This window comes from Talpa occidentalis, unplaced genomic scaffold, assembly GCF_014898055.3.
Source record: "Talpa occidentalis isolate TD23 unplaced genomic scaffold, MPIMG_talOcc4v2.1 talOcc4.13, whole genome shotgun sequence".
NCBI lineage: Eukaryota > Metazoa > Chordata > Mammalia > Eulipotyphla > Talpidae > Talpa > Talpa occidentalis.
The window spans coordinates 81,722,422-81,748,757 of NW_023601322.1; the positions used below are offsets into that span (position 1 = coordinate 81,722,422).

Below are 26,336 nucleotides of genomic sequence, written 5' to 3' on the forward strand. Positions count from 1 at the left end.
ATAAAAAATAAATAAATCTTAAAAAAAACAAAAAAGAACCTAATTCCACTTGCTTGTGTTAAGTCCTATCCTAGAACACAGGACGTGGGAGGATGAGCGATGGCAAGCTGGAGACCAGTTCAACACTACCTTGGCTCTGCAGAGTTTGTAAACCAATTTCTCTGTTTTGCACATTTTAGAAAACAAAGCACATAATAATGAGCGCATGAGTCATTCCCGTGGATGGGACTTAGAATTCAAATTGAATTAACTATAAATGCAAGCAATTTGAAAAAAATTAAGGCCTTATGTTCAGTGTTGTCACTACATTTGTTAGTTATTTCATCACTGTGTGGAGGCGTTTAGTTCCAGGCTTACATTTGGACAGATGGGGCACTCCCCTGAGCACGCGGGTCAAGAGAGCCAGCTCTCTGGCCTGACAGGGAACAGGCAGGCAGCCTCTGGCATCAGCCGGCGGCCCTGTCCCCCGCACACCAGGCACAGGTGGGACAGAGAGTCTGCCTTGGAGAGGCTGCAGCAATGAAATTAGTACATGTTATGAAATCTCATCTAAATCAGAAGGCAGTGGACAAATGTCCTGTTGTTTTCAGTTTATAGTGTTAGCATAAATGTAGTCTCTATTTTTTCCTGCAGGTATTTTGGCAAACATGATCTAATACACTCAATATGTCAGATGATTCACATTTCTTTTTGTCAAAAAAGATTTATTTATTTATGCATACAAGAACTGGGGTACAGGCCAGAGGTGCAGGGGATGAGAGGATTCACCTGAGACAGAGTGGGGAACAGAACAGGCAGACTGACTGAAGTACACCGCTGAGGGCAGCAGCAGGCGAGTCAGGAGCGGTCTGCTGCGCCATGTGGGTAGCTCCCTGGCCTGGGATCGAACTCGTGCTGCAGTGGCTGTGGATAGCTTCATAGTGCTGAGACTTAACCCCTTGTGCCACCAGGGAGGCCTGTAACTGACTTTTCGAAATGAAGAGAGTCAGAGGGAAGGTGGGAGGACTAACCTCAATGTTCAAAATTTGGATTCAAGCACATTGAGACAATAAAAGTATCTGCTTATATCCTCGAGGACTATAAAGTGGTCTTGTGATAAGAGGCAAAGAGCATGTTTTCACGTACATATTAAAATAAACGACTATTCATAGCAATGAGTACTAAATTAATTGGGTTCATTTTTGTTTTCTCTAAAAGAGTTTTCTGCATTATCCAAGGTCTCTCTTATAAACGTGTTTAGCTTTTGCAATCATAACAATAAAGACTTCACAGAAGCTCTGTGAAAAACACAGGAAAACAGCATGCGTTCCCATGCACATGTATTTGGGCGCTGAATGTGAGGCTGGAGATGTCACTACGAGTACAGGACATTAGTGAGATTTTCAGTGGAATATGTGGGGAGGACTCTGGTGCAGCTCTCAATGGGAACAGACAGTGAAATGCCATGTTCACAGATTCCAACACATTTAAGAGTGTGGCCACGATCCAAAGTCCCTACACTGCTTCACTGTCACATCAGCCCTAGTGACACTACTGCAGAAGCAGGAAACAGACCAGGAAATCCAGGACAATACCTAACCACGTGGCCCTTAACCCTCATCCACCAGCAGATCCCACTCAGAGCCATCGCTCCCCCGTCCTTCACCCCCAGCCCACCCCATGGACTTGGAGATTTGATAAAGCTACACACTCACACTCCTACCAGATTTCTCCCACCACACCCTTTCCTCTGAGTTCCTCCTAAGGCATCCACCCTAGCCCCACCTCTGCTGTTCTCCCCAGGATGCCCAGAGGGGTCTCTTTAAAGCCAACCAGTCAGCTTGGGCTTTTCCCCAACACCCGCTGCACTCAGAATAAGATGCAAAGTTGTTCCCCGCAGTTTGATTCATCTGACCTCACCACCCACCAGGTCTCTTTGAACTGGCTGTATTTGTGGCCACTGGCCTCATAAGCAAAGGTTCCTTCCGTTTGCCCTGTGGCCATCATGACATCAACAGATTTAGCAAATAAAAAACAGCCCTAGTCGATCCCAAAGATGACATATAAACAAGGAAAGTTTTTTAGTGTTTTAAGTGTGTTCTAAATAAGAGTTTACCAAACAAAAGAGGAGGTGAGCAACATCGGGTGAGAAAGCAGACCCTCAGCAACTGTCAACACGATGGCTGAAGGGAAGAGGTGATTCTCAGAGTAAAAGACAGACAGAGTTTGAATGGAAAAGAAGGGAGAATCACAGCAGTGGAAATTAGCGAAACCTGGGTGAGAACAGGAAGCAGCTGATTAAGAGTAAATGAGCATAGAATAACTATAAGAAAGTAACAATCAAAATCAACAAACAACTATGAACCAGAGACACTCTGTGGGGGTGGGGGGGCGGGGAGGGGAGGGATTGGGGTCAAAACAAGAGGGTCGCAATTGTATGGGGAATATAAAAATAAAATTTATAATAAAAAATTAAAATAAATAAATAAATAAAGTAAATGAGCAGATGGAGAACGCAAACTGGGCTTGACAGGACTGTGGGGGCTCAATGATCAGGGTGTATATTTCCCCCCAATCCCTGACACTCAGTGAACTGAACATCTGGGTCCCCAGCTCACATCCCTCCTCCCGCCCATCTTCTCCCTTATTTATGTGCCACAAAAAGCACTTGCCAGCACGGCTTCCAACTGAATGACTGACTTAGGGTCCTATGACTCGGTAGTTCTTGTGTCAGTAACCTGCACAACACCCCATGCATAGCAGGTCTTCAATAAACTGTTTCCCTGAATGCTGGGGAGTTTTCATCTTCTGGGATAAACATGTGGAGCCCCTTATCCTGGAGCACAAGGCGGACCTATGACATCAGGGCTGAGCACAGGGGTTCGGGGAAGACGTGGCTGACAGACTGAAGCAGTGTCTACCAAGGAGGGCAAGTGCACCCCCAGTCCAGAGGCCAAGGCCAGCCACAGGTTGATGTCCATGGTAAAGATGCGGGGGGGGGGGGTGGGGGAGAGCAAGGAATAGAGTGCTGGAATAGATTTCCAGGCAAGCAGCTTAGCAAATAACCAGGTAAGAAGTGCAACTCTGGTGGAAATCCTACCTTTACTATATACAACCTTGAGCAAGTTATTTAACTTCTCTGTCTTCATCTGAAAAGTTGTTCCACTGAATGAGTACAGCACCCTTATCTCATTGAGTTATCTGAGGATGAATTAAGATGTACAGCTCATAGCAGAGTGCCTGATGCAGTGTCTCAGCTTAACTGTGTTCACTTTGTTACTATCAGAGCAAGTGTTTATGAAGTGTTTTTTTTTAAAGATTTATTTATTTGTGCATACAAGAACTGGGGTATAGGCCAGAGGTGCAGGGGGTGAGAGGATTCACCAGAGACAGTGTGGGGAGCAGAACTAGCAGACTGACTGAAACACACTGCTGAGGGGAGCAGTGGGCGAGTCAGGAGAGGTCTGCTGTGCCATGTGGGTTGCTCCCTGGCTGGGGATTGAACTCCTGCTGCAGTGGCTGTGGACAGCTTCATAACCCCTTGCACCACCAGGGATGCCCTGAAGTGTTTTTTTGTGTGCTAGAGACTGTGTGCTAGAGACTGAATTGTCAGAACTACAAATATTTCAAACAGTGATTATAAGAACTCTAAAATGCTGGACTCGAAGACCAAAGACAATTATGAGAGCATTATAAGTTAAGGATAAAGAGAGCTGGGGGTTGCGGGGGCAGGGTGTTGCATTAGTGAACTCAATTTGAAATTTGAAATCCATCCAATCAGGCCATCCAAAAAGAGGTGGCCCACAGCCACCTGAGAATACAGGATTTAAGAGAGATCCCTGCAGGGAAGGAGTCTGAGACGCATCCTTCAGAGGGAGCAACTGAGGCATGAGAACAGGTGATCTCAGAAAGCAGGCTACAGGCTCACAGACTCTCTCCCTCCACGACAGAGATGGGAAGCCAAGGAGGAAGGCAGGGAAAGATCAACAAAGTGGCAGAGAGTTGGCAACAGAAAATGTACAGGCCACAAGTGGCAAATACCAGGCAGAGTGCATACGGCCTCTCTCCAGGCAGAGGACGGCACAGAAGGGGCCGTGGGATGTAGTGCCAGTAAGAGCCATGGAGTTAGGTATAGAGTTCACAGCTACATACACCAGACCCCTGAGAGCCGGAACTAAGGCTCTGAGTTCCAACACCAAACGCCACCTCCTCCTGGAGCACACCGTGATTACTTAAGGAATTATTACATACGACTGATATGCAGGGTGATCTGTTCGGCCCCTTGGGCTCTACCCAGGCAGAGTGCCAAAGTTCAAAAATATGAAAGTCAATTTTGCGGTCTGCGAGTTCTCTAGTATACCTATTTTCTACTTACACACCCCTGCCTCCCTTCATCTGAAGGAATATGGTAAGGGAAGAGATTGGAAATGTCCAGAAATTAGGGGAGGAAAGCAAGGCTGAGACTAGAACTAACACGGGAACAGGTCAGATATGCCCCTGAAGTACGACAGAGGCCAGGTGGACTCGAGTAGCCAAGACGGAGGAGAGGCCAAAGCGGTGCCAAAGGAGGAGGTAGGGAATGGTGGAGCCGGGCATTTTGTCTTTTCAAGTGTAGTTCCAGGACCCCAAGAGATAGTTATTAAGAAAATAGATCCCGGGCCCCAACACAGGACAAATTAATTCAAATATTTTAGGGGGTTGGTCTCCAGATTGAATTTTACTTGGGTCTTTGTGCCTAGAATTCCTTATGTACACTAGCGTTAAAGAATTACTGAGCTGGGGCCTCCCTGGTGGCGCAAGGAGTTTAGCACTGTACTGTGAAGCAATCCGCAGCCTCTGCAGCACGAGGTTGATCCCCAGCAGGGAGCTACCCCCACGGCGCAGCAGACCTCTCCCGACTTGCCCGCTGCTCCCCTCAGCAGTGTATTTTGGTAGACCTGCCTGTTCTGTTCCCCACTCTGTCACTGGTGAATCCTCTCACCCCCCACACCTCTGGCCTGTACCCCAGCCCTTGTATGCATAAATAAATAAACCTTTAGGGGAAAAAAAAAAGAATTACTGAGCTGGGGGCCGAGGGGAAGTATCTAAATATACAGATTATTTTTTTTAATTATGGTAAAATATACAAAATATAAAACAACATTTTAACCTTTTTTTTTTAAGATTTATTTATCTATTTATACAAGCACTGGGTACAGTCAGAAGTGCAGGAGGGTGAGAGAATTCACCAGAGCCAGAGCGGAGAGCAGAACAGGCAGACTGATGAAGTGCACTGCTGAGGGGAGCATCGGATGGCAGGAGAGGTCTGCGCGCCATGTGGGACCCTTGCCGGGCAGCTGGGAATCAAACGAGCACTGCAGAGGCTGCGGGCAGCCTTGTAACCCAGCGCTCAATTGCTGCGCCACCGGGTAGGCCCCATTTTAACCATTTTTAAGTGACAAATTGAGAAGTGTGGGGAATATTCACACTGCTGTGAGATCTCCAGAACTTTCTCATCTTGTAAAACTGAAACTTTATACAGGTGTTCTAGATGAGTCTGTTTGTGTGCTGGCCTAGCTCAGCCCTGCTGGCTCTGTTAGATTTGGAGGTGAGACACAGCCAGTGGAACCCAGATACATTGCAGGCTGAGAGAGCCTCGCTTATGGGGTTGAACTGTGCATCAAATATTTTGAATATCAGCCCTATTTAGATGGCCAACTAAATAAAAACTCCATAGCAGAAAAGATACCATAATAGGAAGGATTTGCATGTGGGGAGTATTTCTTTTGATCTAAGGTTTTGATCTTTATGACACGCTTTGATTTTTTTTCACGAAAATTTTTAATATATCATTTGGGATCCTTGCTTTTCACAGGGTCCATGGGGGACTCATCTCAGAGTCTTAGGGTGCACTGCCAGGTCAGCATTCATTAACACACACACACACACACACACACACACACACACGTGTGCCCATGAACTTTTATGGACAGTGGCAAATGTGCCACTATGTTTACTTGTTATCTGATATTTACTGACAGGTCTCTATATACTAAGTGTTGATATATTTTTCTATTGACCCACCGTCAAACCTACCTAATGAATTGCTGATTTGAGCTCAGTGGTCCTAAAGCCAGGTTTAGGGATTCCTTGTGATATTTACATGTTTCTTACATTTTCATAGTGCAAATCAGTTCTCTGCTGTTAGGATAAAGAGGGATCATTTCTGAAATCATACAGACCTAGGAACTTTTTTTTAATGTATTTGTATTTCCATTATTGCTCTTGATCAGAAATGTAGTTTTATTTTTTTTTTCCATTTTCCATTTTTTTATTCATTGTCATTAATGAAAGGCTCGAGGTGGGACCAGTCCAGAGCACAAAATGCCCTGGACTGGCTCTGACCTTTCAGCAACTTGGATGAACCAAGTCCAGGGTTTTTTGGTTTTTTTTTCAAATAAATTTTATGTTTATATTCCCCATACAATTGCAACCCCCTCATTTTGACCCCAATCCCTCAGCTCCCCGCCTCCCACCCCCCATAGAGTGTCTCTGGTTCATAGTTGTTTGTTGATTTTGATTTTCACTTTCTTATACTTATTCATTTTCCTGGTCCCTTATTTAGGTTTTCTAGATTCCTGCTATGAGTGAGACCATCCGGTATTTTTCTTTTTCTTTCTGGCTTATTTCGCTGAGCATGATCCCTTCCAAATGTAGTTTTAAATGTGAAAGCCATCCAAAGATTTTTGTTACATCTATGTTATATGGTAGCCCTTTAATACATTTTTTTTTCTTTACTTGTAAGCAGTGTTAAATTAATTTACATTTGAATATTATTTAAACCCTATTTTTAAAAAGATTTATTTTATTTATTTATGCATACAAGAGCTGGGGTATAGGCCAGAGGTGCAGGGGGTGAGAGGATTCGCCAGAGACAGAGCAAGGAGCTCTGTCTGCTGTGCCATGTGGGTCTGGTCCCTGGCCGGGGATCGAACTCTTGCTGCAGTGGTGGGCGATAGCTTCATATTGCTGAGACATAACCCCTTGTGACACCAGGGAGGCCCTTAAACCCGGTTTCAGAGAGAGTAATTCACTCCAAACTGTGTATTTTGGTCTATTTTGTATAATCTTGTTTAAACAGACAAATAATGAGATTCTTTATGACTATGTGCCAAAAACTGTTACTAAAATCCCAAATGAAAAAATAGAAAATCTTTTGTTACAGAAAAGTGATAAATATTATAACTTTAATTTGCATAGCAGTTCAATATGACTCTTTTACACATGGAGAAACAAAGTACAAAGAAATTAAGCAGTGTCCCTAAAGTCTCACATACATCTAGGTAAATTAATGAGTGTTCCTATTTAGCAAAGCACTTCAGACAGACTACATCCTTTTTTGTTAATACCTTCATGTATAAAAAAAAAATTTTTCCTCGCCCATGTGAGAATTAAAATCTCCCTACAGACCCCAGGAGACTCTGGCCATATCATTAAAACCAAGCACTATAAAACATGAAAATATCAGTAAAAGTATTTCTAGAATATCAGTAGGCTCTACAGATTGCTAATGAAATTTCGCACAAGGGAAGACACACAGACGGGAAGACAAAACTAGACACACAATCAAAATCCACTCCTGAGTGAGCCACATTTAAACATTTGCAGAAGCTTCTATGAAAATGGAACCAGTGGTTGCTGTTTTTAAAATGTGCTTTACAGTAATGAAGATATACTGCACATTTCTTTTACCTAAACTGTGATTCAATGAAATAAGCGTGTATTATATTGCAGTTATCTCTCAAAAGGCCATTATAAAAATCAACTTTTGCATAGCTTGGATTTCTTCTTAATTAAGTATTAATTAATTGAGTATTAATTGAGTATTAATCTTTTTAACAGAAAATTTCTACCATTTTAATGTTTAACACTGAGTTTTTCCTCTTTGTGGATTATTCAGGTCAGATTTTTAGATACTGATAAATTGAAATTAAGTGCTTGCCTCAGTAACCTAGTATTTTTCAGAAATCTCTCTCCCAGAAACTATTTGTCCATTTTTTTATATCACAAATGAATTGTAGTATTAGTCTGCAATGAACACAGCATGTTCTGAAGCACTGTCTTCTAACCTATGATGTACTTATAAGGCTATCTTCCATTTCGGAATTTGCATGGATATCTGAGAATTTAGTAGTGTCCCTTTTGTGATAAACATTAACATTCCCAGGGCCAGCAACACTTAACTCTTGGTCCCTACAAGTCACTGAAACAGGACTTGATTACATTTCATTTGATTCCAATTAACAGCACTTATGAAGTTTTTATTGAATTAGATTACACTCAGTGTTTCTGTAGAGGACACTTCTTTCTCTGAGGCGGTTTTCATTTGAAATGATCACAGAGATTGAAAATTTCACAACTGCACGATGTAAATTTTAGTTTACAAAGTATAAAAGGGCACTGGCAAAAACATCTGAAATGCTGAGTGCCTCATTCACAATCCACCCAAGACAGATCTAGACACAGATCTTGTACGTTTAAAAAAAAAAAAAAAAAAAAAAAAACAGAAAAACTGCCTAAAAATATTTAAATAACAATGAGGTCATCTCAAGACACTGAAGTCAAAATACTGCCTTTTTACTCAATTAGTATGCAGTGAATTTTACAGAAACTTAAAAATGAAAACAAACTCGACTCATTCAGCAACAACAGCCAAATAAATGCAAGGTGTCCCAAGCCCGGGACTTGCTGAAATATCACATTTCCCCTTGTAAACAAAAAACTATCTGGAACTCAGATGATTTTATATTCAAATCAGGACACACTGAAAAATTTTTGGTCTTCGCAACAGTGTTAAAAACATCTTCTAAAGTGTTATTATTTTACAAGCCGTGGTGAGTGCTAGAGTTCCCAATCGGAAAAATGATGATGAAAAAAACAAAATGATGATTAAAAACAAATGTCTGAAGTCAGTGATTCTGTACGAAGCATAAGCATAAGCTGCACGCCCGGCACTCAGTGGCCAGAACTCTGTGGACACATCTGTTCTGCTCATCTCTGCTATTGCAGGAAGAAAGGAGACTCTGTGGTTTGTGGTTAGTGATTAAGCACCAAGTGAACTAGCCCTGTACATTTCTATAGAGGAAAACCTGCAGCATTTGAGCTTCCACACTTGTAACAATGTCTTTATTATAACTTCCAGAATTAATTGACCTAAAACCCAGTGACTCTACAATACATCTATGGAATAATTAGAACTCTAAGGAGCAACAAACAGAACACATTACTGATGTTTAGCTCTTCAATCAAATTAATATTTACAGTTGCAATTTGCAAAAATTATTTCCTTTGAGGTTGGCACCATCTCAAATGCTGTATTACTCTCTGAGGCCTATCAGGATCATCCACACCATCCTCTAAAATAAGATTACTATACAGAAACAGTGCTACAGCCTTTAGAACAATCTGCGCCGAACTTCGCAACCTGGGGCGTCTCCTCCAAAAACAATGAAACTTTACCGCTACAAGCTTGGAAAGTCCGCTTGACCTTGAGACCCAGAATAGCAGGAGGGGCAAAGGATAGTGACCCGGTTTAGCGACCAGGAGCCATACATATCAGAGAATGTCCTTGTTGTCAATGATCATTGCTGAAATCTGTCTATACCACACTGGAACAATCAATTTTGTAAATGATTGCAATAATCAAGGAAATTGCCTAATTTATAAATCCTTGCATACAGCATTTTAATGGATTCCTCCATTTTAATGCTGATGCCTTCAGAGCTAAATGAATTGTTGTCCAGGCTGTCATTACACAAAATGATAAAAACATTCCGTCTGGTAGGGAAACCATATCTCATGGATATTCAGACCCTCGACCCATAATCACTCATTAGTGACTTCCGTGAAACTTCCACACTGCAGAGGCTCAGGAAGAACCTGAGAAAGGGCTTATTTGTGCTTGTGCCCTGGTGGAAATCCTGTGGCAGTGCTGGAATCTGAACTGAACCGTCTGCCCCGGGATGTGCCCCCAGTCCCCACAGCCTCCCATCATAATCGCTTTTCTCTCTCTCTGTCTTCTTTAAACGCTGGGTGATCTTTTACCACCAAGCCTCAGAATCAGCAGGCCTGGCCACTCAACTCCCAGATGCTGAAGTACAAGCACATGGATGACGCCAGGCGGACTAAAGCACACGGGGGATACACGGATGGACACCCCACTCTCAGGTTCCTGCTGCCAGGTATATCTCCGGCCCCACCTGCAGGGCCGGGTCCCTCAGCCCACCGCGCGGAGATTGCTCTCCTCAGTAAACCCTGGCCAATTGATTCCAGCCAATAGTGTGCTGTCAGTACTTTACTTACTGCTCAATCTCACTAACCTGACATTTATGGTGCACTGATTGGCCTCTGTCAGTGGTGCTGGTTGTAAATTCACTTTGAAAAGCTTTGTGTTAACAGCCTTCAAGCAGGCTCCGAGAAGAGTACGAACAGGCAGCCTGACAATTGCTCGACCTTCTGCCCTTATTACAGTGAGTAAATCAGGGTTTGAGCCATTAGGCTGGAGCCTGGGGCCCACACAAAAAGGATTGACATGACGAAAGGTCAACCTCTGTCACACATGTGTAACAATTTGGATAATGGAATTCTGTAACTTATCTGAGCGAGGTGGCAAATGTCTACAAGGAAAAGTAGATTCTGCTCTGGTTTCTCTGGCTTTTATGCTAAGTAGTGGGACTGGAGTCTGTGCTTCTTGTGTAAATACACAAGGAATGTCTGAACGCAAGCAGGCATGGCGTATATATGATTCTAGAAAAGAAAGACAGAAAGAAGGCAGTCTCCCCGTGGCGGTTCTGGGACGGCAGGACGTCCCTCCCGCTCTACCGAGGGGTCACGTCCATCCTGCTGAGAAGAGAGGCCTCTGAGGCCGTGGGCATAATTGCTTGAGTGACGCGCAGGTAACATTCACTCCAGTAACGAAAACTGCCTTCATTGAACGGTGAACTAAACGGGCTCCCCTGCAGGGTCCTAGGCCCCACGGTTGCCATAATCACGTCTTGACCACACTGCTGGCGGCCACACGGCATCCGGGGAGGGCAGATTTCGTCTGTCCATAACCTCTGAGATCCTAGTTTCCATTCCATACGCTATTTGTAAATCCATGTGGAAAAAGAAAAAAAAAAAATCCTATAATGTAAGAAAAATGCACTTATGGACCAAGACATATTTGTGAATTATTTTCCTCACGGGGACAAAATGTTATCTGTAAGACACGCAATCTGTGAACAGTAGATAAACGTCAGTGAGTAATGAGGAAAATAGTCTGCGGAGACACACATCTCTCTTTATGAAGGATCTGCAACCACAGCGCTGTAGTGTCACATGCATACTGGGATGAAACCTCTCCAGCGTGAGGATTTCCAAATAGCTATGAGGATATTTTTTTAAAAGCAGACTCGTTTTTGGACTTAGAAAATCAAGGGTGGCACTGTGCCGGGTGACCCCTAACCCAAAGGACCAGGACTGCAGGCGGGCCTTTCCAGAGCCAAGTGTCAGTACCAAGTTTTGATTTTTAACACAATGCTCGAGACCATTCCAAGAGCCGGCAGATGGTTTTATAGTTTATGTAAAACTATAAAATGCTCACACTCTATCAAACGGGCACCAGTATAAAAGACATCTTCGGATCAAATGAGGCAAAGCCAGAGAGATACACCAGCTGTTACTCGGGAGCATTTAAAACATAATAGTAACATTACTGTGGTTTACTTTTAAGGAGAAATTATTTGGAGTTCATGTATGTGACATATTCATGACTAAGCTGACAGGCAGTCTAGTTCATTCAATGATAAATTGCTAAGAAATACAATTTTTACTTCACTATAACTGCGGCAGCCACATAGTTCTATCCTCTGGTGTTCTGGTGAATCAGGCCAAAATGAGCCAAAGTCTCAAAGCAAAATGTGGAGGACACGGTTGCAGGATACTATCGCTGGAACCATTTATAAATGTTTTCTGCTAATTTCTAAATAATTTTAATTTAATTTAAAATGATTACTTTTAAATGATTTTTTACATCTAGGTAAACACAAGTAGGTACAGCAGTATGTACATGGAATTGGGTCATTTATTGAAACACACATAACACATTTAGAATAAGAAATCAATGTTTCCTTTTAGTACCAATTGCCTGTGATGGTTTTGAAATATGAACATTTAGCAATGTGTAATATATTTTTAATACCGGTTTTCACTTAATATCTTTTGACCTAAGCTAAACGGTAATGATGAAAAATAGACCATTTGCTTAAAAGCAAAATTCTTATTAAATCTAAAATATGATGGCACCAAATCAAACCACAGGGAAAAAGGCCACATTATGTGAGCCCTTTGTTTTTCTGAAGAAAAATAATGAATTTTCCCACACCGTACAAATGAAAAGTAGACAGTCAAATTTACTCAGAAGACAGGTTCTGTAACAGTAAATCTCCTTCTACTACCTTGACTGTGATCCTAACAAGTCATTACATTATTTCAATTAACAGAATAATTTTTCTAGGGTGAAAATAAGTGCAATTTACTTTGTCATTGTTGCTAAAGTTTCTTGTCAAATCAGACTTCGAGTTGAAAGGTCTGAGTAATTCTAGCCTATCTTAAACTGCAACTTTATTTTAAACTTCTGTATTTTATTCCAGTAGAATTTTAAGTACACACTGTATACATTCCTCAGGTCTAGGCATATTAAGTTCTGATGTTAAGCAGAAAGGGAAACCATGTGCAACTAGATTAATTTATCTAAAGGGAAAAAGGGCACATTAATAATTGAGATAATGTTTTCATAAATGTTGGAATCAAATGGGTCTTTTCATTTCTTCATTAGAAAACACATTAGAATAAAATTATCTCACTCTCATCAATAAGACCTAATTGCTGAGAAATGTCTTCAGAAAGATTTTTCCCATCATGTTCAAATACCTAGAAATATATCACATGCCCAAGTCTTGCTAGGATAAACATACATAATCAAGGCACATGATAGTTTTAAATGAAAATGTTGCAGGGTGGATTAAACAATCTTATTTTTCACACACAATAAAAATCAGATTCTCAAAGAAACTGACCCCAAAATTGACCAATCATTTGATTTTTAGTTTGTCCATTTTCTTAACCTATACAAAAATTGCCTTTTCTTATTATTAAAAATAGAAAGAAAGAAAAATCCTTATATTTCCTATAAACACCACCAAAGCGTCAAAACATATTGATGGTAATGGAATAATAATAAACTTTCTTTAAATATTAATGTTATGTTAAAGAACCAGGGGTATATACAAAGAAAATATTAACTAAAAGACGGCAGCACCCTTGCTAACCACCAAGCGCACTTTCTAGGGCTGATATGTGTTAAATATTAAAAAATCATTTTTCTACAAAGAAAACAGAGCATTTAATGATTAAACAAAAGGAGCAACTGAGGTGAATCTGATTGTTTCTGTAATAAGCCTTCATGTGTATAATAAAGTACAACCATACTAAAAACAATGAACTGTAAACTGAAACAAAAATCCATCATCTACTTGGAAACAGTGACGGGGAAAGATTAGCAATCCATTTATTGTCCTGAAATAAAGATAAGTAACCCTTGCAAGATCCAGCAGGACCTGCATATTGAACTCTAAATACAAAGACATTTCTTCATCAGCAAGTTACTTTAAATAATGTGAGGAAGAGAAAACATTACAACTGACTTTTAAAATGAAGTGGTTATGATTCAACTGCTTTTAATTTTTGAAAGATCTGCTTTATGTCGACCTGATATTCTGGAAGATATCTAAAAGAACATGTTTTAAAAGTGGATAATTATTCCATGAGTCATTAAACAATTATTCCTGAAAGTTTCCTATAGATCTACAGTATACGCCAATTACAGGTTCTTTCTAATAGAAAGGATATAATGATTAAAAATCTTTCACAAAGAATTGAAGTTTGCAAAGAAAGATGAAAACTTAAGGAACAATCCCAAAATTAGAATCTTCTGTTACTAATGGAACTTATTTCAAATTGTCCCATTTCATAAAAAATAACAAAGCATGTGTTTAAAACTTTTAAATAAACTCATGCTTCAGAGCTTAAAAATAATTATATGAATAGGAATCTGAAACCTATTAAAGTCAGTGTTTCATCTTTCAAGGGGACATTGGCACGAAGTTACCTGGCCTCAATCAGTCACATTTATATGATCTCCCAGGAGAGTGACACATTTCGCATGTCTGTGGTTTTACAATCCTTTCAATCCCCTAAATGTATGTTATTCTAACTGTTCTTACATATGATAAAAATACAAAGATTATGCCCCAAATTTAGGGCCCTGGAGAGCATCCAAGTATACACCCAGCAAATCTTTTTTGATAATACAGAACCAACTCCACGCTCCCCCACCCCTACCCACACAGTCAAGTCCTACACTCCCGACAGCAGGCACAACTCTTTAGCTACGGAAGGACCCAAATAATTCCCCAGTACATTTAACTACAACAAAATTTTAACTTCATCAAGTACAAGTAAACTCTCCCCAGTTGTCAGCACTAACGCATATTACTATATTCTGCGTGGAGAGCGATCTCCTGCCAGCACCACAGTCATCACAGCCTTTTACAAAAAGAAAGAAAGAAAGAAAGAAAAACAAGAAAGAACCCAATGAACTTTTTTTTTCATGATGATGGCTCTGTCCCCTGACACCCTGAAAATGCCCTGAGGCACCAGAGAGCTACTTAACAGTGTCCTGCTGTAACATTTTCTAATAGAACATCTCTGTACCTCTGAACAATTACTTCATCACTTCCTGAGAAAAAGTACTGGCTACCCTTTTACTGGGTGGTGTAAGAGTGCCACATTGGAGGTTAGAACTGATTAGTCAGAAACAAAAGTCAGTTAGGAAATATTTCACAACCAGACGCTTTTATCCTTTCCTACCTGTCAATTTTTCCAGAAGCTCTAACTTCTCCACCTGCCTCAATGGACCAACCCATTTTCTCCAGCCATATTTTCCTCTAAAAATTTTTGTTTAAAAAACAAAACAAAACAAAACAAAAAACACTGGCTGGCAACATAAATATGCCCAGTTTGTTTTTCTCATTCAAGAATCCTACTCTGAAAGACTGAAAATGTATGAAGTGAGGGCCTGGGTAGAGCACCCGTGGGCAGCTGTGGGGTTGTGATGCCGACACTTAACTCCGCCCCGACCCAAGGTAGCCCTGCAGACACAGGCCTCAGCATCTCACTGAAGGTTCTGGACACCAGGTCTTTTCACTCACACAGTGCTAGCCAGAGTGGGTGCTCAGCCAAGACCTGGAATGAATTCCTGAGTCCCATGAGTTCTAGTCAGTGGCTATTGGGCAGCTCACAGTGAAATGATCATTTTGACAGGACACTGAGTTAAGTGTGAGGGGGTAAGTGGAAGCAGAATGACCTATTAAGAGTCCAAACCAACTTGCCCCCTGGCATTTAAGCAATTTTCTTTCCTGGGTATTCCCACTCAGTTTTCTTGCCTAGCCTCAGCCACAGTTACCTATGGTGTAAGCTTCCAGCATGTTGTATTTTATAAATAACTCCCCATGGGTGGATGGGTGGGAGGTAGCTAGGATTAATGGGGGGTGTCACCCACCTGAGGGCTGTCTCCTTGGGAGTGAAACTTAGTAATCAAACCTGCATCTTAAGGAAAAATTTTCCATTAATGTTTTTCAGATTGGTTGTTTATTTTTAAAGAATAGCATCTGCTAAGATTGTGCCACTGAAACATTATCACCCACTGGCTTATACCCAAGCACTCAGTTGCCGGATACTTTGATTTTCTACCTACTTGCAGATCCCTGTTTAACTGTGTTTTGTCAGGGAAGCAGCAGAATTCATCATTTCTGGTTCACAATATGATCTGCCAAGTTCGGGAACATGCAAAATTGGGAGATGCTGCAGCCTCACAGTGTTTACAAATTTGTTTTTATCTGAGAAAACGAGCCTGACTCTCCTTCCTCCTGTTATGTTCCCTCTTGACCAGTGAGCAAAAGCCTATCAGAAGAGCGCAGAACAGGTCGGAAAGGTCACTGAGCTCACGCCCCAGTGCCCAAGCCCCTGGACTCCACCTTCTCAGCTGCTTTCTCTTGATCTAAAAAGAGAAAGGATAGAACCCAACCTGCAGGAGCTCGGGCAGGCTAAGGTGACTCCATCTTCAGAACCCTGTAGCCCTGTGTTTCTGGTGGGGGTGCTGCTGTGCCAGGTCTGGCAGTGCAAGACCCGAAAATCTATTCCCCACGAACCTCTGGGGAACACACAGGCTCTGCCAGAGCTGCCACGGGGCCACGGGCTGGCTCTTTGCCGATCAAAGCTCCAGCGGGTAGCAAGGTGCTGGGCGGCAGCACTTACCTCCCAGAGATGCTGCGTGTTCCTCACTGCACCCGCCTGCACCTTCTCAGGGGGCAGAAGCACGCCCTGGAAGGGCCCAATCCAGGTGCCCTGCTGGATCCTCTGCGCCGCGCAGATGCCGTAGGCCAGGCCGGGCACGGTGCTGGTGCACAGGCACACCTCCCGCGGCAGGTCCCGCAGCCACTCTGGCAGCTCAGGCGGAGGCGCGGCGGCTGCGGCGCTGCTGGTGCCCACGAGCCGGCGCAGCGAGTGCAGCGGCCCGTGCATCGGGCACTCACCGTTGCGGTTGTCTGCGCACATGTCGCAGCCTGCGGGAAACAAGGGAGGAGGGGAGAGGGTTACCCCTGCAGCTCGAGGTCCAAGCTCCGGGAAATCCCTGAAACAGGGCCCCTGCCCTGTCCCATAAGCCACCTGAGGATGCCTTGGGCACCTAAGTCCCTATGGGGTGAGTCCTGGGTGGCCCAAAAAGCCTTTGGAGCTGAGAGCCCATGGCTGTGTCCTCCTCTTGGAACTGCAGGCACTGCTTCTCCTGCTGGCCCCTGTCTTTCTCTCCTTTTGCATGTGCCCCAACCTCTCTCCTGCTCCCGCCAGCTCTCTAGTGCTTCCAGGTGTTTATTGCTATAACACAGCGTAAGTCCCCTTTTGCCCAATCTCGGATCTGAGGCCACATCTCCTACCTGTCTCCTTACAATTACAGAAGAGACTTTAAAAATCAGCAGGTCAGCTGAACGACCTGTTTGATGCCAAGTGCCACTGCCATTCCTTGGGAACAGCCCCCTGCGCCAAGTGCCCAGAGCAGAGGGCAGAGCAGGCCTGGGGTCCAGTGGAGCCGGAGCCCCAGTGCACAGTCACAGAGGACACACTGCAGCTGGGGACCCGCCAGCACACCCAGCGACCCCTACTCCGGGCACTCACGCTAGATGGGGGCAGGTGGGACATGGGAGGGGTTCTGTTCTGGAGGGGTTAGGGTACCCGCGCTTGTGGGCAAACTGTCACCAATAGCCAAAAAGAAACCAATGGCAAATGTAATGATCAGGGTAATGGGCCTTTAGTGATGGGATAACAGTTCAACGGGGAGGGCCCCAGCGCCAGCACAGACAGCCGATCCCCAGGCTAAATGAGATTATCTAGCATTATAAACTAAGTGAGAGCTATTATAAAGCCACCCCTCTCTGAAGCTCTCCAGAGCAGCCAATGAGCAGGAACCCCCACCCTCTGGTCAGGAGGCTGTGGATGGCCAGTGTCCATCGACTGGAACTGGGCAGGATAAGGCAAACCGGCTGCAGGAAGCAGGGCCTGCGGCAACCACGCTGTCGGTTTGCAGCGCCCTCCAGGTTATTAATGGGCCTGGCGGAGCCGCTGTGTCTGCGCCCTGCTCAGCAGACCTGCCTCAAGGAGGCAGCCTCTCCCCCCCAGCCCCCACCCCAGTCCCTGCTGGTGCAAGAGGCCTCCTTAGCCTAGCCTTCCTGGGGAGCCCCTGTGTCCCTTTGCAAAAAAGCGCCTGTGACTCAGAACCTGCTACTGGGCCAGTCCTGGCTGGCAGAGACAATGAGAGCCGGGCAGCAGCAGAGGATTGCTCTCAGGTGGCTGAGCGCCTGCCTGGGCTCCAGGCACATGCACCTGGCCTTGGAGGTAGCCAGGCCAGGTGGTGTGCCCTACCCATACTGCAGCTGCTAAACCACCAAGGAAGGTGTGACAAAGTGAACCCTGAGGAATGAGCATGGTGAGGGGCCCCTCTGTCTGCCATTTCCTCCCCGCAGATAAGAAAGGACTCTGAGCACCTTAGAGGTGGATTCTAGCCCATGGCCTTCCCCTCAGTCAGCGCTTCCTCCATGCCTCCCAAGAGAGCCCAGGAAAAATGGGTCCTCCTGCCTACAGCTTGGTGCAAGTGTCCCCAGACGTCTACAGGAAAAAGCAACAATCTGTTTCTGCAGCCAGAAACAGCCAACAGCCTGTTCCTGTATCCATGGCTCTGGACCTCCCTCACACAAACCCCCTCTTCCAACACACAACTAAAGTAAAAACTGGGTCAGGCTCAGCTTTTGATCCTAGGACCAGGTGAAAGGACGCACCCCCAACCTTATCCGTTTGTCACCTCCTCCAGGACACGCACGTCACATACTCACGCAAGCTTCTGAATGTAAAAATAAAAACTTACAGATGAAGAGGGGCTGCAAAGACAATACAACTTATCGAGTTCCCCAGCCCCCCCTAGGAGCCAGGTGCCCATCTCAAACCAAATCACCAGCACAACATCTAAGTATCTTGAGTCCCATTTTGCAGATGAGGCCACTGAGGAGGCTTCCTGAGCAATGTACCTTGACCAAGGGTCGTAAATTGCAGAGTGTACAGAAAGATTCACAATCAGGTCGGCCTGACTCCAAAGACGAATGAAAGCTGGGAGAATTTTCTATCCAAACTCATAAGTCAGGCTGTAGAAAAGAAATACTTCACTGAAGCAACTATATTGGGACCACAAAAAATTGCTGTAGCATGCCTGGGTTAGAGTTTTCCCCCACGTGTTTCCCACACTCTTCGGCTTGGGGAGGTTCAAGAGAAAGAGTTAAGAAAGCAAATGGACAATGGCCATAATTTTGAATTTCTGTGCCTCACTTCAGAGATAGCCTTTCAGCACCTGTGTAAAAAAGCTGAAATAAATGACAATAGGCAAAGGCAATATGCCCACGAAAATAAAATAAATCACCCCAGGAAACTGCTCCACAGACTTTTCTTTCTGCTTGGGTCAGTGACACAAAGAGTGTGAGAAGCCAGAGCACTTGGTTTCCACTGCCCCGACAGTCTGCAGCAGCGCTCTTGGCACTGCCCACATCTCCACGACACAGAGCCCTCACTGGCTACATCAGACACAAAATAAGGAGCAAAAGCACCAACTTCAGCCACCTCCCCCACCAACACCAGGCTCCGTCCAGATCCGTGCAACGCATGATACCACTGTCCTGCAGGCCTCCTCCGCTTGCTACGTCCCGTTTGTCTCACTGGGAAAAACTAAATAGCAGCATTTTGCAGAGTGAAAAGCTGAGGCTTTCCCAAAGCTGAGGCTTTCCCAATACCGAGAGGACTGCCTCTCTGTTAGGCCCACCAGGGAGCAGGCAAGATCAATCCACGTTAACTAGTCTGCCCAATGTAACTGTTAATTTGTGAAACACCTCACACGACATCAAAATATTCTGCCAGAAAAGTCAAAATACAGGTTACAGCCTGATGCGATTGCATTTGTATACACCAAACACTGGCCACTGAGGCTCTCTGGCTTCTGACTGATGTCTCACAGTCCCGAAGGAGCTTAAGCATGTTTAGAACAAGTCAGTCATGACTCAGAGTCGACGACTGTGCAACGAGGGGACATTCTACCAGTGGTGTCTAAACAGCGAGCCACAAACACCTACATGAAAAAGTTGGGGGGAGAAGCTGAACAGATGCCCCAATTACACACACGTGTTTACTGACATACACATATGCATGTGTGTATACGCATAATACATGCACTGCGTATGCATGTAACACACCTATAATCACACACAGCAGGTGAGGACAAGCATCTAGAACACATCTGTTCGTCTCCGTGAAGAGAGGTCAAGTAAAGTTGCTGCTTGCTCTTAAACTCACTTAAGTTTTGGTACAAGTTCATCATTATTCAGAAAAATTTCTGATATCTGTCAGGAACAGCCTCATGTTCTGCCAGCAAGACAGTCTGAAATGTCATCTAGGGCATTATAAGCACTCCTGGCCCCTTTTCCATTGTCTGTTAATGCCCCTGAATATTTATGGATCCTGAAGGACTAAGGAGTATCCTCAGGCCACAGATGTGCTCCCCTGTTGACTTCAGCAGCTCAGGCCAAGAAGAGACGAGCAGGTCTTCAGGCGTGGCTTTCTGTCGTTCTGCGGTTTTTGCCTTTACAAGTGCAACTTTTGTGGCCTATGTTAAAGGGAACAAAGCGCGCCACAGTTTTCTAGTATTTCATTTTGCTTTCTAGGAAAGTTGGGCTGCAACACGTTTGGGGGTTTGATTTGCTGTTGTGTGGGTCAGGATGCAGGAAGCATCGGCTACTCCCTTCAGCCTTCCCAGCCCTCACAGGCCCGCTGCAAAGGGACCAAGTTGTAGCTGAAAAGCCTACTGCAGTGGCCCCGTGGCGGCAGTAACCCCTGGGGCTATCCATCCTCCACTACCCCAAGGAGGCCAGGCCCTCAGTCTCCAAGGCAGAGGCAGCAGGGCTGAGTCCATCGATCCCCTCTGGGGGCACGGCCCAGGGAGTGCCGCCTGCTGGCGGCCCAAGTGAGCGCTGGTCAGGCATCCTGGGGCAGGAGTCACAGGGGAAGACACCAGGGGCCCCCAGCGGCCTCTGGCCCTGGGGCTCAGCCCCCACCCCCAGGCTGGTCTCCAGCGCCTTCTCCCCCTGCACTCCCAGCTAGACAGGGTATGCATGTGAGATGCCCGGGGGCAGCCAAGCGTCTGCTGGCGGCAGTCCCCGCACCTAAGCCTGAATTCTGAAGGCTTTGCCCCTGCCAGCACAGGGAGGGCTTGCAGGGTCGCTGCCACAAACACTGCGGGAGCCCCTGCCCCGCCCGCTACACACCCATTCCTTTCCCTCCACCAGAGAAGGGTTTTCTGAGCTTCTCCGAGGGGACCCAGAAGAAGATCCAGATGCCAGGCAGGTTGGCCCAGCGGCGAAAGGGCGGCGGTTCGTGACCAGTTCCCGGAGGAGCAGCCCAGCCCGGCACCTTCTGGGGTGCTGGGCAGACAGCACGGCGTTCCCCAGCAATCGGCAGATGTCCTGAGCCTTTTCTGCTGGCCAGACAGCCTACTCAGGACCAAGAGGCTGACATAATGAGGGGGAGGGCAAGAGAGGAGGGAGGAAATGTGGATTTTATTTGTTTCCCGATGACTGTATTAATAAATTAAACGGGAGCGCCAGGGTGTGAGGGCGAGAGAATATTGCAGGGAGATAAACCTCGCCGGCCCCTGCCCCTCTGAGGCGGCCTATACAATGCGGAGATGATGAATAGGAGGCGCGAGAGGAGATCGAAGAGGGTCTGGGCTGGCTCCACTCTCTCCCACAAAACTATAGGGCAATTAATTGTGGCTTGTCCCCTCATCCTTCATCTCCGGGTGGCACATATCGATGGAGATTACTGCTGATGGACCATTTTATCACCTTAAATAAACAGTCGCCACCTCCTCTAACCTCAATCTAATCTATGGCTCTATGCTCAGTTTCAGGGTGCTAGACACCACGCGGCGTGAAAGGGCTGAATCACGAGCGTTACAGGATGGGGCTGAGGCTGCCCCCCAAAAAGAGAAAAACAGAACCGCACAAAACACCACACGCTGATGCAAAGCCTTCCTCCTAGAGGGGGGGCTGGAAACCCCAGTCCCAGCTGGCCACTGACCTGGGCGCTAGGTGGGAGGAACCCAGGAGAGCGCCTGGGGGGCTTCAAAGAGCCCGGATGCCAGTGCGCCACCGGGCTCAGAGCTTCCCCAACAGGACCTGCCTTTGACCAGTGCGTGGGAAGAAATGAAGGCAGGTGTGGAAACGCTCCCCTCCTTATGTCTTTCCCTGTCCCGACAGGCAGCAAACCAGTATTGAGCCCAGGAGTCCTTCTCGCCCCCAAGCCCTCGCCTCAAACCCTGGCTATAGGAGAGCCTCTGGGGTGAATCCCACGCCTGCGCTCACACTGGTCGGCACTGTTCCCAGAGCTGTGGGTCACCTGTGCAGTGTGGGGCTCCCCTGAATGGGAGGAGACAGAGCTCTCCAGGTGGGGAAGTTCTGCACAGACAACCCGATTCTGCGAAGAGAGATGAAGTGGAACTTAGCTCCTGTCTCCCTCCCAGGTAACGGGGGAGAAACATCTAGACAACATGGTCTGAAAGACTAACTGGCTAGCAGCCCGGGACACAGCCCAGGGTCCTCCACACAAATGCAAAGCCAAGAGCACCCCGCACCCCGGGGCCTGCTCCATACCTTCCAGGAGTAGTGACAGGGTCTCAAGCAACCTGCCCCCAGAAGACGAGAAGAGCCCACAGTGAGCAGGACCCTGATGCAATTGTGGCTTCAGGCAAACCCAGCAGCAGTAAGAGGAAGAAAGGACCCCTCCCCCAAGAATATTTCAGAGCACCCCACCCCATCAGACTTTAAAAAGAGGAAAGAGACAGTTAAGCCTTCAGAGGTTCACTGGAAAGTGCTTCAATCTCTAAATAAATTGACACAAGTAGTCAGGTAGCAGCAACTTACTGGAGGAGCTCACTTGAATAGTTTCTGCTGTTTTAAAATCTGTCAGCATGACAGAGAGATCCAACACCCTTTACTATGCCTTCGCTGTGGTATTTGTACTCGACTTCCACAAATTCATGGAGAAACTGTTACTTTTTCATTAGTGATTTTTGGATTGCTAATCCCAGGCCAAAAAAAAAAAGTTACTCTTTTAGAAGGAACAGAGAAGTAAGGAGAACCCTTTCTTTGTCTTGTAAGAAAAGGAGAAAATGACCGAATACAAAGTAAAAGAAAAAAAAAAATGAAGCAATACCCAACAGTTCACAGATTTCTCAGACTTGATAAATTAATAGGTGCTTCCCTGGCCCCTCTTGCTCCATCCCCACCCCCACCCAGCCTGGGAATGAGAAGCTGCTTTCACCATCTTTCAAGTAACAAACATACCAATTTCCCCTATCAAGGGGTGGGGGGGAATCTTCCCAGCATTTGCATATCTGATTTGTTTTAAGCGACTAGTTAATAAACTCATTTCCCTCCTCACTTTCCCTTAGTAAACACACCCTGTAGTGTCAGCTGAGTGCCTGTGAATGCGCAGAGAAGCTCCTGGAAGAACAGAAGAGCCCCTTCCACCTGGTTCCACGGAACTACCTCAGCTTTCTATTTGCTCTCTCAATTGCTCTTTAATTAGGAAGTAACGTGACATGGGACTCTAATAAGACAATCTGATTTTCCACTGCACTCTGCACACTGAAGCAGTCCAGTCCACTCAAGAGAAGAAACCAGAAGATTCACACTATAGGAATAATTTAAATAAATCATAATTCATTTCCTGTAGCCAGAGGGGGGAAGTTACCTAGGCGATAAGTTGGCTCAATAGCCCTATATTAATTAGGAATCTATCCCAATTCTTTCTCTGATTACTTTAGGTTTTTCTCTGGTGAAAATGTATTGAAATTATGAACAATTATAGGAAGCTCAGCACACAGCTAGGGCTTTGGGGTGCAAAGCCTGTCTCTTTTCCAGCAGTGATTTAATTCAGAAGGGAAACTATGCTGATAAAGCACTCCCAGGCCACACCGCCTATGTTTCACTTTGCTGTAAGAAACACCTTTTCCAAGCATTTCTGCGCTTTCTTTCACATTTTAAAAGAACTGCTTTGAAAACAACACGTGCAAGAAATTCAGAAAACAATCATTATTTTTTTGATCCATTAAGACAACACATATTTTTAATTTCCTGAAACTCTAAAATGCAAGAAGCTTAACTTCAGAGCAAGTTAGAGCTGAAAGCCCCGGTTTTAAACCAATGCTTTAGCCTGAGACTCCAGAAAAGAAAAAAAAGTAAATGCAATTGCTGTTTTTGTTAGCAATAATTATATGCATCACAACAACCGTCTCCAGTCTCCAACCGTACACCTCCACCACCAGGGTCCTTCACGCCCAGGAGTTTTTCATCCAAACAATGACTTTGGGAATCCTTTAGGTAACTACAACCTAAAGTTACGTGCTTTTACAACGAATTAAGACGTTCACAGAGGAGCAGACATTCTGCAAGGAGGCGCTTATTCAAGACAGAATAATCGTAAACGTTTATGATCAAATTTCCCCACACGGCAGCTCGTTGAAGAAATGAAATGGAGGGAAAAAGCTGAGTGTGAACTGATCTTTCAAATCCCCCACTGCATTCAACCTGACTCCCTGCACCTCCTTTCGCCTGTCTCCAGAAGTCTCTGGAAGTATATTTAGCACTTACCCCAATACTTCAACGGCAAACGCTTAACTTCTGAAAACAACAAAAGAAGGGGCTACAGAGCCACACAGTCCTTGGTTCACATTTAGAGGCGCGCTTCAAAAACCCCACAATGGAACTGTACTTTGTGAGGAGCTTTTGAAATTGTTCATTCAGGAACCACAAGCCAGAAGCGACCCGCTGTCTAATGAGGTATTTACCACCGACTTGGGCGCAGGGAGAGCCAGCTGCAATATACAAATTGTCGTCACCCTAATTTTAAAAACCAGTCGGCCGACCAGGGTGGCTCCGAGCTGCAAACGTTTGCAGGATCAAGAACGCACGGAGAATGCGGGATCCGCAGGGAACCACCCTGCCTGGAAGTCGGAACTGTTTTCTCACTAAGCAGCCGGCCTCTTTTGCTCTCCTCCTTTTCTAGGAAAATATTAAACCTAAGAATGACGCCTGCCGGCAGGGACAGACAGACGGAATGCCACCCCCAACTCCTACTTCAGCAGGCCCGCCGGCCCGCAGCTGCCGCCCGGCCCCCCGACGAGCCCGCGCCCGGGAGAGACTGGACGGGGTGGACTCTGGAGCAGGCACGGGGCGAAGGGAACCCGGCGGGTTCTCCGCGCCCCCAGACACGCCGAGAGCGGCTCCCTCCAGCCCGCGCGGAGCGTCCGAGTCCCGCCCGCGCTCCGATCCCCGTCCCGCGGGAGCGCAGAGATCCGCACCCCGGGCGCGCAGGCACTCGGGTCCCCCAGGCCAGGGGCTGCGAGGCCAGGGATGAGGGGCGGGAGAACAGGGACCCCCGAGGTGCCCCCCGAGGTGCCCCCGGCTGCCCTACCACCCCCTTCTTTCTCGATGCCGGCCCCTCGCGCCGCCGCGCGCCGGGGGCCTTGGGGACGCGCGCCTGCCCACCGCCCCGCGGCCCTCCCCGACCCGCCTCCCCGAAGGGCGCCCGCGCTCGACGGCGCAGCGCCCCGGGGGAGCGCGCGGGCCGCGGCTACGTACGGTTGTTGGGGTCGCTGGCGTGCTGGTTGAGCGGGATGATCTCCATGCGCTGCTGGCCGTACAGGTAATAGTCCAGCTCCTCGGCGCTGCAGCGGAAGCGCGGGGCGCCCCGGCCGTCCCCAGCGCCGCCGGCGCACTTGGCGGGGCCCGGGCCCGGGGCGGCGCCGAGGCACAGGGGGTCCTTGGGGGGCAGCGGCTCCGCGGCGGCGGCCAGGGGCGCGAAGAGCGGCAGCTGCGCCACCGGCAGGGCCGAGAGTCCCGCCAGCGCGGCGGCCGCGGCGCAGGACGAGGCCGAGGAGGCCGAGGAGCAGGCGGGCGCCGGCGTGGAGGCGGCGGAGAGCGAGCCCGGCCGCGGGCGCAGACCGTCCGGCGCAGGGTCGGCGCGGTCCGGGGGCGGCGGGAGCGGCTGCGGCGCGCCCAGGGGCCCCGCAGCGCCGCCGCCTTTGAGCGGGCCGCCGCCGCCGTGCGGGAAGAGCTGCTGCCAGTGCTGCAGATAGGCGGGGTCCACTTTGAGGAAGGCCGAGCCGCTGGGGTCCCCCGGCTTCAGCATGTCCGACGCCTCCGGCTGGGGGCACAGGGCAGAGAGGAGGGCGCGCGTGAGGCCGGCCCCGGGGCCGGAGCGAGAGGGGCGGGGAGCGCGGCCGCCGAGCCCCGGGCCCCAGAGCCCGCGCCCTCGGCGCCGCCGGCCGGGTTCGGCCGCTCCCTCCCGCCCCCTCCGCCGGGGCGCAAAGTTTCCTCCGGAGCGGCGGCGCGGGGGGCGCCCAGGGCAGCCGGCCTCGCCTCCGGCCCGCGGCGCCCGAGCCGCAGCCTGCCCGGCGGGAGCCGGCGAGAGGGCGCTTCGCGCAACTCGGCGGCGGGACGCAGCCCCCGCCCTCCGCCGGCGCCCGGAGCCGACCCGAGCCGGAGTGGCTCCGCGCCTGGGCCGCGCCGGCCGCCGGCGCCAGGAGGCGGGACGGTCTCGCCCCCCGCCCCCAGCGGGGACCTCCGGCC

The 26,336-nt window shown here is 47.2% G+C and overlaps 1 protein-coding gene across 1 annotated transcript in view; it reads right to left on the bottom strand.

Annotated features, from left to right (window-relative positions):
- Nucleotides 1-25,896, bottom strand: part of PRDM6 (PR/SET domain 6) — a 104,557-nt gene extending 78,661 nt beyond the window's left edge. The window contains exons 1-2 of the mRNA XM_037509454.2: nt 25,347-25,896; nt 16,375-16,682 (exon numbers count right to left, since the gene is read on the bottom strand). Of these exons, the coding sequence (XP_037365351.1) occupies nt 16,375-16,682; nt 25,347-25,896 (858 nt within the window). The remainder of the gene's footprint in view (nt 1-16,374; nt 16,683-25,346) is intronic.
- Between the last annotated feature and the right edge of the window lie 440 nt (nt 25,897-26,336).